The sequence below is a fragment of the Lepidochelys kempii genome, chromosome 1 (genome assembly GCF_965140265.1).
Source record: "Lepidochelys kempii isolate rLepKem1 chromosome 1, rLepKem1.hap2, whole genome shotgun sequence".
In the NCBI taxonomy this organism is placed as follows: Eukaryota; Metazoa; Chordata; order Testudines; family Cheloniidae; genus Lepidochelys; species Lepidochelys kempii.
This window is the reverse complement of record NC_133256.1, coordinates 57,340,247-57,353,180: the sequence shown is the minus strand read 5'-3', so window position 1 is coordinate 57,353,180 and position 12,934 is coordinate 57,340,247. Positions and strand designations below refer to the sequence as shown.

Genomic DNA, 12,934 nt, shown 5'->3' with positions numbered 1-12,934 from the left:
TCCCTATCTTGGCACCGGAGCACCAAGCCGGCGAGTACCTAAACCGTAAGGGGTACTTTTCAATAGTGCTGCAAGCTCTGGTGGATCACAAGGGACGTTTCACCAACATCAACGTGGGATGGCCGGGAAAGGTACATGACGCTCGCATCTTCAGGAACTCTGGTCTGTTTCAAAAGCTGCAGGAAGGGACTTTATTCCCAGACCAGAAAATAACTGTTGGGAATGTTGAAATGCCTATATGTATCCTTGGGGACCCAGCCTACCCCTTAATGCCCTGGCTCATGAAGCCGTACACAGGCAGCCTGGACAGTAGTCAGGAGCTGTTCAACTACAGGCTGAGCAAGTGCAGAATGGTGGTAGAATGTGCATTTGGACGTTTACAGGCGCGCTGGCGCAGTTTACTGACTCGCTTAGACCTCAGCGAAACCAATATTCCCACTGTTATTACTGCTTGCTGTGTGCTCCACAATATCTGTGAGAGTAAGGGGGAGACGTTTATGGCGGGGTGGGAGCTTGAGGCAAATCGCCTGGCTGCTGGTTACGCGCAGCCAGAAACCAGGGCGGTTAGAAGAGCACAGGAGGGCGCGGTACGCATCAGAGAAGCTTTGAAAACCAGTTTCGTGACTGGCCGGGCTACGGTGTGAAAGTTCTGTTTGTTTCTCCTTGATGAAACCCCCCGCCCCTTGGTTCACTCTACTTCCCTGTAAGCTAACCACCTGCCCCTCCTCCCGTCAATCACCGCTTGCAGAGGCAATAAAGTCATTGTTGCTTCGCATTCATGCATTCTTTATTCATTCATCACACAAATAGGGGGATGACTACCAAGGTAGCCCAGGAGGGGTGGTGGAGGAGGGAAGGAAAATGCCACACAGCACTTTAAAAGTTTACAACTTTAAAATTTATTGAATGCCAGCCTTCTGTTTTTTGGGCAATCCTCTGTGGCGGAGTGGCTGGTTGGCCGGAGGCCCCCCCACTGCGTATTCGGGCGTCTGGGTGTGGAGGCTATGGAACTTGGGGAGGAGGGCGGTTGATTACTCAGGGGCTGCAGTGGCAGTCTGTGCTCCAGCTGCCTTTGCTGCAGCTCAACCATACACTGGAGCATACTGGTTTGGTCCTCCAGCAGCCTCAGCATTGAATCCTGCCTCCTCTCATCACGCTGCTGCTACACTCACCAGAGGTCCCTTCTCCGCCTGCTGGGTCCAGGAGGCAGCCTTGGGTGGGTTCAGAGGGTACTGGCTCCAGGTCCAGGGTGAGAAACAGTTCCTGGCTGTCGGGAAAACCGGTTTCTCCGCTTGCTTGCTGTGAGCTATCTACAACCTCATCATCATCATCATCTTCTTCGTCCCCAAAACCTGCTTCCGTATTGCCTCCATCTCCATTGAAGGAGTCAAACAACACGGCTGGGGTAGTGGTGGCTGAACCCCCTAAAATGGCATGCAGCTCATCATAGAAGCGGCATGTTTGGGGCTCTGACCCGGAGCGGCCATTCGCCTCTCTGGTTTTCTGGTAGGCTTGCCTCAGCTCCTTCAGTTTCACGCGGCACTGCTTCGGGTCCCTGTTATGGCCTCTGTCCTTCATGCCCTGGGAGATTTTGACAAAGGTTTTGGCATTTCGAAAACTGGAACGGAGTTCTGATAGCACGGATTCCTCTCCCTAAACAGCGATCAGATCCCGTGCCTCCCGTTCGGTCCATGCTGGAGCTCTTTTGCGATTCTGGGACTCCATCATGGTCACCTGTGCTGATGAGCTCTGCATGGTCACCTGCAGCTTGCCGCGCTGGCCAAACAGGAAATGAGATTTAAAAGTTCGCGGTTCTTTTCCTGTCTACCTGGCCAGTGCATCTGAGTTGAGAGTGCTGTCCAGAGCGGTCAGAATGGAGCACTCTGGGATAGCTCCCGGAGGCCAATACCATCGAATTGTGTCCACAGTACCCCAAATTCGAGCCGGCAACGTCGACTTAAGCGCTAATCCACTTGTCAGGGGTGGAGTAAGGAAATCGATTTTGAGCCCTTTAAGTCGAAATAAAGGGCTTCATTGTGTGGACGGGTGCAGGTTTACATCGATTTAACGCTGCTAAATTCGACCTAAAGTCCTAGTGTAGACCAGGGCTGAGATTTGTCGTCCCTATCTGTATTCCAATACCCCCTCCTTCCCCTGTGCTGCAGCTCTGTAGGTCAGCAGTGGAGAAAGTACTGGAGATGCAGTTGGTCCACCCTGCCCCTTATTGCCTCGGGTGAAACCACGAGGCAATACAAGGGCACATGCATGGACCACCAAGAAACACTACTTTGAAAAGCTCTGGCTGTGGGCACATAGTGTATGCACATAACCCTCAGTGGGGACCAGAGATATTGAAGAACCTCCCGTTACAGGTAAGTAACCTCCTCTTATATACTGTGATTTTCTAGACTTTTGGGAAAGATACTAGTTTCACCAGTCCCTGGTCCTGAGGTGGAGGAGAAATATGGATGAGTTTCAATACTTCTGATTTTCAGTTCTCAATTTTAGAAATTACTTGTTTCAATGGAGGCTTTTCCCTTCTAGCAAGGGAAATGGAAAAGTATGCATGTGTATTGTGTATATACCTTTGTTCACTTGTTTTCTATTTTGAAGTGTCATTTTTATTTTTATTTCAATATTTTTATTTATGCTGTATTTGCAGGTATCTTTCTCCTGTGAGATCTCCTAAGAAGAAAGGATCCACAGCGTCTTTAAACTCCACTCCTATTATAGATGCTCAGCCTGTTTTGGCACCCCAAATTCAGAAACCACAGAAATCTACCTCCCTTTCGCTATTTTACAAAAAAGGTTTGTAGATCATGTTAACAAGAGAGAGCATTTATATGTGGAACATGTATATGTAGAAGCTGCAAAGTAACCTGTCATCATCTATCCTTTGTTTTAATGAAAGTCAATACATATATCAGGAAACTGTAATAAAAACACTGTACGAACTATCAGATGTCATTCTTTCATTAGGGAAAGCATTAAGGCACTCTGAACAAGTTCAGTATTAGGAAAGTCTTAGTACAATACCAATAGATTAATACGTGTGTTCTACACATATTGTAGCCTAAAGGTAAAATTTAATTTATAAGCAGGCAGGCTTGTGCAGCCTCACATTGGTTTAGGCTTTGAGCTATTGTAATATGGTGCTTGCAAAATTTAGTCTAATTAAGTGTAGTTGCCAGAATGTTAATTTGGATTGAAAATTCCTATAAACCAACCTACAGGAAATATTGGCGCATATATCCCATGTTCTATACAGACACATACTAACCTCATCAGACATAATATACAAGCAAAGACAAGGAAAATCCCAACCCCCTCGCTGAAATAACCTTATCTACCAAGTTGGTTTTGTTGTTAATGTGTGATGGTCATGAATAATGCCAGTGTATTGAAACCTTCAGTGTAGCAGCAATACAATGACCGATCATACGCTTAGCAAATGGAAATCATCTCTAGCATGTGTCGTCTTCTGGCATATGACTTCTGACATCATGGGTCATTACTGGAGACTGAATCTGGGATCTCCTTTGCTAAAAGCATGAACCATCCCTACTTGAGCTAAAAGAGAAACTCTACCTGCTAGAGAAGTCTCTCATCCTCTGATACAGCAGTTAAAGGCAGGCACTCTGAACAGTGGCCTATACACATTTCTCTATTAACAATGTGATTAATTATTTTTCTCTTTTCTCAAGTGTATCGTCTGGCATATCTTCGATTAAATACCCTCTGCTTACGGCTTCTGTTTGACCACCCTGAACTAGAACACTTGATCTGGACCCTTTTTCAGCACACATTGCAGAATGAATATGAACTTATGAAAGACAGGCACTTAGACCAGGTAACATAAATCAGTGAGATACTCTAGACTCTTTATTATTCCCTCTCTTGCTATCAAAATGTTGCTTTTAAATTTTTCAACTGTTAAATTCTGGTATGAGGTTTTTATTTCCCACAAGAGGCAGATTATTCAGAGCAGAAATTAGTTTAATACAGTGAACTGATGTATTTAAGAAGGCCTCAAGTTATTTTTAACTACTAAAAGTTATTTATGCTATAACGTCAAAGGCATAGCATGTGTCATTAAAAAAAATCTTCGAAAAGTAGTGAGTAAAGGCCAAAGTTCACTGTGAATACATTAATTTTGACTAGGAAAGACAATACTAACTAATCCACATTTTGTCTTTCTACCCTAAAATTTCAGCTTCATACTGTATCTAAATGTGAACTTGAAGAATATTACCATTTTTGTTCCATAAATTTTTTGCAAAAAGAAGGGGACATTGGTTTGCCGTTTTTGTTTTCTCCTCCAAGGATTGGGATGGGATGGAATGACATGTAGATAATTGATTTAACTCAGTATAGGAATCCTAGAGCTACTGATCTTCACCTTCATTTCCTAGCAACCAGTCCTGACTTCACTGAAGTCAATGGCAAAACCAATTCTGGCTTCGCTGAAGTCAATGGAAAAACTCTCATTGACTTCCATGGGGCTGGACTGCACCCCAATAAATAGAAAAACATGTAAGAATGTAGAAGAATATAGGGGAGAGGGATAGGTGCTTTCTCGATCTGAAGTATAACAACATTTGCTGCATTTCTGATGCTTCTTGTTGTTTCTTTAATAGATCATGATGTGTTCCATGTATGGCATATGCAAAGTAAAGAATGTAGATCTTAGGTTTAAAATCATTGTTACAGCATACAAGGAGCTCACCAATACAAATCAAGAGGTATGTAAAATCTTTTAGTATTAGTCATCCATGAATATTGTAACAATGTTGGTGTTCTTAAAGTCAGGTGGAATTTCTTTGCCTGTCCAGATTTTGTCAAGGAGTTGGCAAAGTTTGTGCTGGAGCATTGTTCCACCAGCTTTAAAAACCTCAGCTGGGATGCTGTCTGGGCCTGGTGCCTTGTGATTTTTTTTGTCTGCGTAATGGCACGCTGGACTTCCTCAGAAGATGGGAGATCAGCAAGGTGTTCCGTTGCTGAGCATTGTGGAATAGACTCTATGGCAGTGGTGGTCCACCTATGGCCTGGGAATGGCGAACCACAGCCACTGGGAGCTGCGGGGGGCCGTGCCTGCGGACTGTCAATGTCCGCAAAATGTCTCGCGGCTCACAATCAGCCACAGGTTGCCCACAACTGTTCTATGTTGTCTTCAGATACCGTGGATTTGTGGTTTAGTAGGCTCTCAAAGTGCTCCTTCCAGCATTGTTTAGTGGCCACATTGCCTTTGAGGAGGGTGGAGCCATCCTGGGAACGTAAGGGGGTTGGGCCTTTGGAGCTCGACCATTGCTTAAAAGAAACTTTTCATGTCATCCTGGTCTATGAAACCCTAGATCTCAGAGGCCTTCTCTTGACACCACTTATTTTTGATGTCACGTAACCTCCTTTGGGCTTCAGCTTTGAGCAGGTGATAAACCTCATGTTTTTGTTATTTAGAGGAATCATTTTGCCAGCTACAGAATGCAGTTCTTTTCTGTTGAATTAATGCTAGGATTTTCTCGTTGTTTTCATCAAACTAGTCTTGGTGCTGATGAGTGAAATATCCTATAGTTTCAGCACATGCACTATGAATGGTATTTTTAAGTTGATCACAATGCTCTTGAATGTCAGCGATGTTACCAGGCAAGTTAGAGAGTTTCTCAGACAGGTGTTGCTGGAACATCTCACAGCTGGCTTGGTCTTGAAGTGTTTTGATGTTGTACCGGTTTTGCTTAGTCTTTGGGTGATCTTACTAATCAATGGTCTGTCCAACAATGAGTGATCTGTACCTTTCATGGCTCATGTGATACGGACATGGGCATAATCTCGGGCTCTGACTATAACATAGTCAAGGAGGTGCCAGTGTTTGGACCGAGGATGTTTCCAGGTGGTCTTATATTTGTTACTCTGCCTAAAGATGGTATTTGTGATGAGCAGGTCATGCTCCGCACATTTGCTGGGGAGGAGAATACCATTGGGGTTTACATTTGCCAGCCCTTCTTTGCCTATTGTGCCGCTCCAGAGTTAGGAGTCCCGTCTGACTCTGTCATTGAAATCTTCCGGGAGGATGAGTTTGTCTGACTTAAGTGTGGCTATGAGGACTGCATCGAGAGCACTATAAAACTGCTCTTTGTCGTCTTCCTCATCATCAAGTGTTGGGGCATATGCACTAATGACTGTGGCATATTGGTTGTTGCTGAGCTTGAGCTGAGTCATGAGATGCTTGTTGATCCCCATGGGAAGCTCCAAAAGCTGACTGGTGATCTTATTTTTGATGACAAAGCCAATCCCATGAATGTGTCTCTCTTCAGGTGGCTTTCCTTTCCAAAAGAAGGGGTAGCCACCTCCATCCTCTTTTAATTGGCCGTCATCGCCCCAGCGGGTCTCACTAAGAGCTGCAATGTCAATGTTGAGTCTTGCCAGTTCTCTGGCAATTACGGCAGTTCTTTCTGCGCTGAGATCTTTGTGCAGGAACTACAGAGGTATTTCCCTCCTCTCCATTGCAGGGAAGATCCTTGTCTGGATACTACTAAACCGCTTTCTCCCCCTTGTTGAGGAACTCCTCTCTGAATCACAGTGTGGCTTCAGGCCATCCCGAGGCACAACTGACGTGATCTTTGTGGCATGACAGATTCAGGAGAAGTGTAGAGAGCAACACCAGGAACTGTTCATGGCATTCATTGATCTAACCAAGGTCTTTGACTCTACCAATAGTGATGCCCTATGGAAGGTGCTGTGTAGGTTTGGCTGTCCACAGAAATTCATTTCCATCATCAGACTACTCCATGATGGGATGACTGCCATCATTCTGTGCAACGGCTCAGAGATCGAACCATTCATCATTCTCACTGTTGTCAAGCAGGGCTGTCATTGCTCCAACACTCTTCTCCATTTACCTTGCTGTGATCCTGATTCTCATCCGTGACTGCCTTCCTGATGGAATCGGGATTGAGTATCGTATGGATGGTCAACTCCTTAATTTCTGAAGTCTCCAAACAAAATCTAAGATCATGAGAATTGGCATCACTGATCTTCAGTATGCAGATGACTGTCATTCTCGCACACAGAGAGATCGACCTGCAAAGTACCCTAAATCTTGTTGCAGATGTCTATCACAGCCTGGATCTCTCTCTCAACATCGGGAAAACCAAGGTACTCTACCAGCCCTCACCTGCAAAAACTACTCTTCGTACAACACAAATCACCATCAGTGGAGAACCCCTGGAAAATGTGAACCATTTTCCATAGCTTGGCAGCCACATCTCCCAAACAGCCAGCATTGACACAGAAATTGTATACATGATCCGCTGTGCCAGCACATCCTTTGGAAGACTACTCAAATGAATCTTTAATGATCGGGATCTGCAAACAGGCACCAAGATCTTGGTTTACAAGGCAGTTGTCATCCACACTCTTCTCTATGTGTGTGAAACCTGGGTAACCTATAGATGTCATCTCCAGTGGCTGGAATTGTTCCAACAGTGCTGCCTCAGGAGGAGTCTCAGGATCAGCTAGGAAGTCTAACGCACTAACATTAGCATTCTCTCTGCAGCCAACATCAGCAGTATAGAAGGACAGGTCATGAACACCAACTCCGCTGGACTGGCCACTGTGTATGTAGGCCTGACACTCGCCTCCTGAAGCAAGTACTCTTCTCTCAGTTAAGTCAGAAGAAGGGCTTGCGGTGGGCAGCAGAAGACCTTCAAAGACATACTGAAAGTACACCTTAAAAAGGGAGGCAACTACCCAACAAACTTGGAACAGAACACAGTGGCACCACAGCTCACTTTGAGGAGACCTGCTTATGAGAGAGAGAAGCGACAAAGGAAGAAAAGGCACAACAGTCCAGCCAACAACTGTTGCCCCCAAGATTACACCTGTCACTTCTGTGGGAAAATCTGCAGTGCACGAATTGGGCTCCTCAGCCACTTAAAAACCCATCAATGAACCCCCTTGGCAAATATCATCCTCGCATTGAGGGATAGCTGAAGAAGAGTCATCCATAAAAATGTTGTTATAACAATGTTGTGCACGTCCCTCCAAGGATCTCCAAGTCCAGTGTGTCATCTTCATTCTACCTATGGGGAAACTGACACTCAGAGGTTAAATGACTTACCAGGGTCACACAAAAGTATGTGGCAAACACATTTATTTTGAAAACTCTCCTCAAAGAAGCAAACCAGAATTTTTATTAAAGATGCTCATACGTGATCACATTCTGTTTTTTTCACAGTGAATTAAAGACTAGTGGTCATATTTACAAAGGTATTTAGGTGCCTGTAGAGGCAAATAGACACCTGGCAGAATTTTCAAAAGTACCCAAGCAGGTAAGGCACCAAACTTCCATTGGAAGATTAAAACCTAGCGTGTTGAAGCACTTTTGAAAACCCCATTAGGTGTCTATATGCATCTTTAGGTACTAACTATATTTGTAAATCTGGTCCTGTGTTCATAATACACATGCCCATGGGGGCCTAAATAAGGATGCATGGGCAAACTTAATTCTAGCATTTCCTATCTTTTGAATTCAGCCTTGACAGTCTTTTAGTGTAGTTGTAGTATGTAATCGTAAGTACTTATGCGGTGCTTTACATCTTCAAAGTGTTGAAACAAATAGGTGAAGGGGCTTGTCCACATTAACAGTCAGTGGTGAAACTGTGATTAGAACTCAGGGGATCCTGCAGCCTTCTCCTGTGCTCTAGCCACTAGATTACATTGCCTCTCAAAGAGCAAATGTTTGCCTAACTTAGCTGATGCTATCAGCTGTCATTCGACAGCACAAATCCAAGTATGGTGATTCTTATATTTTTCGTTACAAAAGAGTGCACTATTTTTGCAATATTTTCAGTTATAAATCTTTGTTTTCTGCATGTACTCTGTTCTGTTTCATGGCCACATCTTGCTCTTCTTACATCTGGAAATAATTCCACTGAGGTCCATGGAACTACTGCTATGAACAAACAGCAGCATTTGGCCCCAAAATAAAGAGTATTGCTCAAAATGTGTCTGTGGCTTCTTTACCACAACAGCAATATGGTTAAATCTGTCTAAATGATGACTCGAGTAACCAACAGGTTTTAGGGGAGGTGAGTCTTTCACTAAAATGTGATAGAGAACCTTACTTGAATAGCTAAAGGGAATCCAATACATGAAATCAGACTTATCTGATAGCAAAGATTATTTCATTGGTTCAAAGAGTTTAAAATATAAATATTTAAAGATTTTTTTTATTTATGAAAAGTCACTTTTAGCCAAAGCAGTTGTCCACTAATTGCCTTAGATGTAGGTGAAATAAAAATGTACGGTTTATTTTATTAAACTGCTAGGCGTTTCAGTGGAAAACTTAAAAGACTGCACAGAACTATGCAAGGTGTACTGTTTCCTGTTCGTGAACTGTGTGTATGCAGCATGTGGCTCTGATGTTAAAAGCAGATAAATTGGCCTTTTAGAACAGGGTGTTGCTGTAGGTGGGAGCCAGTTGGTGAGGTTGGAAAGATGATTATTTAAGTTCTGATTATTCTAATAATTTATGCATGTGCTTAAGTCCCATTGATTTCAGTCAGAATGATAACAAGTGGGATGTAAGCACTTATATGGTTTGTTGAATTGGGGCTGTAACATGCTAAGGGTTACCTTTGGGCGGCTGCTATGGCCAAGTGGGCTATCACATTTTTTTCATTGTCTAAAAAAAACCTTCTTTATATTTTAAAATACAAATGAAAAGTTCTTTAAAGATACCACACAGAGAAGATTCTCATCCTTGGGTTTCGTGGCATAAAGACATAAAGGAATTCCCTTTGCCTTTACGGGCTAGTCTGCGCTGCGCGTACTTAGAGCTAGAACTGTGATTCCCAGCTCGCATACACGTTCTCACACTACCTCTCATCGAGATAGTATGCTAAAAATAGTAGTGTCACCATCGTAGCATAGGCAGTGGCAGTACGGGCCAGCCCTCCTGAGTACAAACTGAGGGTATGTACTTGGGGTGGCTATCCTGTGTGGCCACTGCTCGCCACTGCCTGTGCTAACAAGGCTACACTGCTGTTTTTAGCATGCTAACTCGATGAGAGGTAGTGTGAGTATGTGTTCGTGAGCTGGGAATCACACCCCTCGCTCCAAGTGAAGACACAGCCTACATTTTTGCACTGATGTAACTAAATTGGTAGAAAAAACAATTCAGATAAATTGGTGCAGCTTGTGGCTGTGATTGCAGTTCTGATACAAACACATTAATATTGGTATAACTGTGTCTGACTGGGAGGTTACACCAATGTAACTAAGGGTATGTCTACGTTACAAAATTAGGTCAATTTTATAGAAGTTGATTTGTAGAAATCGATTTTGTACAGTCGATTGTGTATGTCCCCACTAAGCGCATTAAGTCGGCGGAGTGCGTCCTCACTACCGTGGCTAGCATCGACTTAAGGAGCGGTGCACTGTGGGTAGCTATCCCACGGTTCCTGCAGTCTCTGCTGGCCATTGGAATTCTTGGTTAAGCTCCCAATGCCTGATGGGCCAAAAACATTGTCGCGGGTGGTTTTGGGTACATGTTGTCAGTCGCCCCCCCTCCGTGAAAGCAATGGCAGACAATCGTTTCGCGCCTTTTTTCCGTGCAGATGCCGTACCACGGCAAGCATTGAGCATGCTCAGCTCAGCTCACTGTCACCACGGTTGTTGTGTCCTGGGTGCTGCCGTCAGCAGACGGTGCAGTAGGTCTGCTTACCATCATCTTCCAGCGCTTCTGCTGCAACTCTGCTCTCCTGCAGCTCGGGGGATCCGTTCTGGTCCTCCTGGGTGCTGCTAACCATTGTCATCCACCACTTCCACAGCAACTCTGCTCTCCTGCAGATGCCATACCACGGCAAGTATGGATCCCACTCCGTTCACCGTCACCACTGCTGTTGTGAGCATTGTAAACACCTCGCACAAACACCTGGAGTATATGCCGAACTGGGCTGAGATACCAGCATGAGGAGGATTTTGATGAGGCCATGGACACAGACGTTCCTGAAAGCATGGGCTGTGGCAATTGGGACATCATGGCGGCAGTGGGGCTGGTTGATACAGTGGAGCACCGATTCTGGGCCAGGCAAACAAGCACAGACTGGTGGGACCGCATAGTGTTGCAGGTATGGGATGATTCACAGTGGCTGCGACACTTTCACATGTGTAAGGCCACTTTCCTGGAACTCTGTGAGTTGCTTTCCCCCACCCTGAAGCACAGGAATACCAAGATGAGAGCTGCCCTGACAGTTGAAAAGCAAGTGGTGATAGCACTGTGGAAGCTTGCTATGCCTGACTGCTACCGGTCAGCCAGGAATCAATTTGGAGTGGGCAAGTCTACTGTGGGGGCTGTTGTGATCCAAGTAGCCAATGCAATCATTGACATTCTGTTATCAAGGGTAGTGAAATGTGCAGGTCATACTGGATGGCTTTGCTGCAATGGGGTTCCCTAACTGTGGTGGGGCGATAGACCGAACGCATATCCCCCTCTTGGCACCGGACCACCTTGCCAACCAGTACATAAACCACAAGGGGTACTTCTCAATGGTGCTGCAAGCACTGGTGGATCACAAGAGATGTTTCACTGACATCAATGTGGGATGGCCGGGAAAGGTGCATGACGCTCGCATATTTAGGAACTAGAGGCTGTTTGAGCAGCTGCAAGAAGGGACTTACTTCCCAGACCAAAAAATTATTGTTGGGGATGTTGAAATGCCAATAGTTATCCTTGGGGACCCAGCCTATCCCTTGCTCCCATGACTCGTGAAGCCTTACACAGGCAGCCTGGACAGTAGTCAGGAGCAGTTCAACTATAGGCTGAACAAGGGCAGAATGGTGGTAGAATGTGCCTTTGGACATTTAAAAGCTTGCTGATGCTGTTTGTTGACTAGGTCAGACCTCAGCGCAACCAACATTCCCATTGTTATTGCTGCTTGCTGTGTGCTCCATAATATGTGTGAGAGTAAGGAGGAGACGTTTATGGCAGGGTGGGAGGTTGAGGTAAATCGCCTGGCATCCAATTTTGAGCAGCCAGACACCAGGGTGACTGGAAGAGCACAGGTAGGCGTGCTACACATCAGAGATGCTTTGAAAACCAGTTTAATGATGGGCCAGGCTACGGTGTAACCGTTGCGTGTGTTTCTCCTTGATGCAAACCTGCTCCCCTTGGTTGATTTTAATTCCCTGTAACCAAACCACCCTCTTCCCCCCCCCGCTTCGAAATAAAGTAACTATTGTTTTGAAACCATGCATTCTTTATTAATTTTTTTAAAAAAGTGAGATAACTGACAAGGTAGCCTGGGTGTGGTGGGGTGGAGTGAGGGAGGAGGGAGGGACAAGGCCACATTGCTTTTTGTAGCCATGCTACAAATCAAATTGTTTGAATGACAACCTTCTGTTGCTTGGGCCATCCTCTGGAGTGCAGTGACTGAGTGCCTGGAGCCCCCCCCCCCCCCCCGTGTTCTTGGGCATCTGGGTGAGGAGTACAGAAGTCGATTTTAAGAGCCCTTTAAGTTGACAAAACGGGGTTGGTTGTGTGGACGCATCCATTTTAAAATCGACTTAACGCGGCTAAATTCGAATTAACCCCGTAGTGTAGATCAGGGCTTAGTCAGTTTTTCTACGAAATTACTTAAATCTGCAAAAACCGAGTGTAGAAAAGCCCTAAGCAGCAGTGCTGGCAGCTAGCACACAAAACACAAACACCCTTAAATGTTAGCCAATGCTGATTTAAATAAATGGTCCATGCTGTGGGAATTGGACTGAAATTCAAATTTAAGATTATTTTTAATATATAATTTTTAACCCTTTGTAGACTTTCAAACGAGTGCTGATCAGGGAAGGACAATATGACTCCATTATAGTCTTCTACAACTTAGTGTTTATGCAGAAACTGAAAACTAACATTTTGCAGTATGCCTCCAATAGGGTGAGT

At 44.8% G+C, this 12,934-nt stretch overlaps 2 protein-coding genes across 8 annotated transcripts in view; one reads left to right on the top strand and one right to left on the bottom strand.

Moving 5' to 3' along the window:
• The window catches only part of LPAR6 (lysophosphatidic acid receptor 6), an 80,399-nt gene that overhangs the window by 49,855 nt on the left and 17,610 nt on the right, over positions 1 to 12,934 (bottom strand). The window lies entirely within an intron of this gene.
• RB1 (RB transcriptional corepressor 1) overlaps positions 1 to 12,934 on the top strand; it is a 172,314-nt gene that overhangs the window by 148,216 nt on the left and 11,164 nt on the right. For all 6 annotated transcript variants that reach the window (XM_073343945.1, XM_073343935.1, XM_073343928.1 and 3 more), the window contains 4 exons: positions 2,663 to 2,808; positions 3,705 to 3,850; positions 4,638 to 4,742; positions 12,815 to 12,928. In XM_073343945.1, the coding sequence (XP_073200046.1) occupies positions 2,663 to 2,808; positions 3,705 to 3,850; positions 4,638 to 4,742; positions 12,815 to 12,928 (511 nt within the window). The remainder of the gene's footprint in view (positions 1 to 2,662; positions 2,809 to 3,704; positions 3,851 to 4,637; positions 4,743 to 12,814; positions 12,929 to 12,934) is intronic.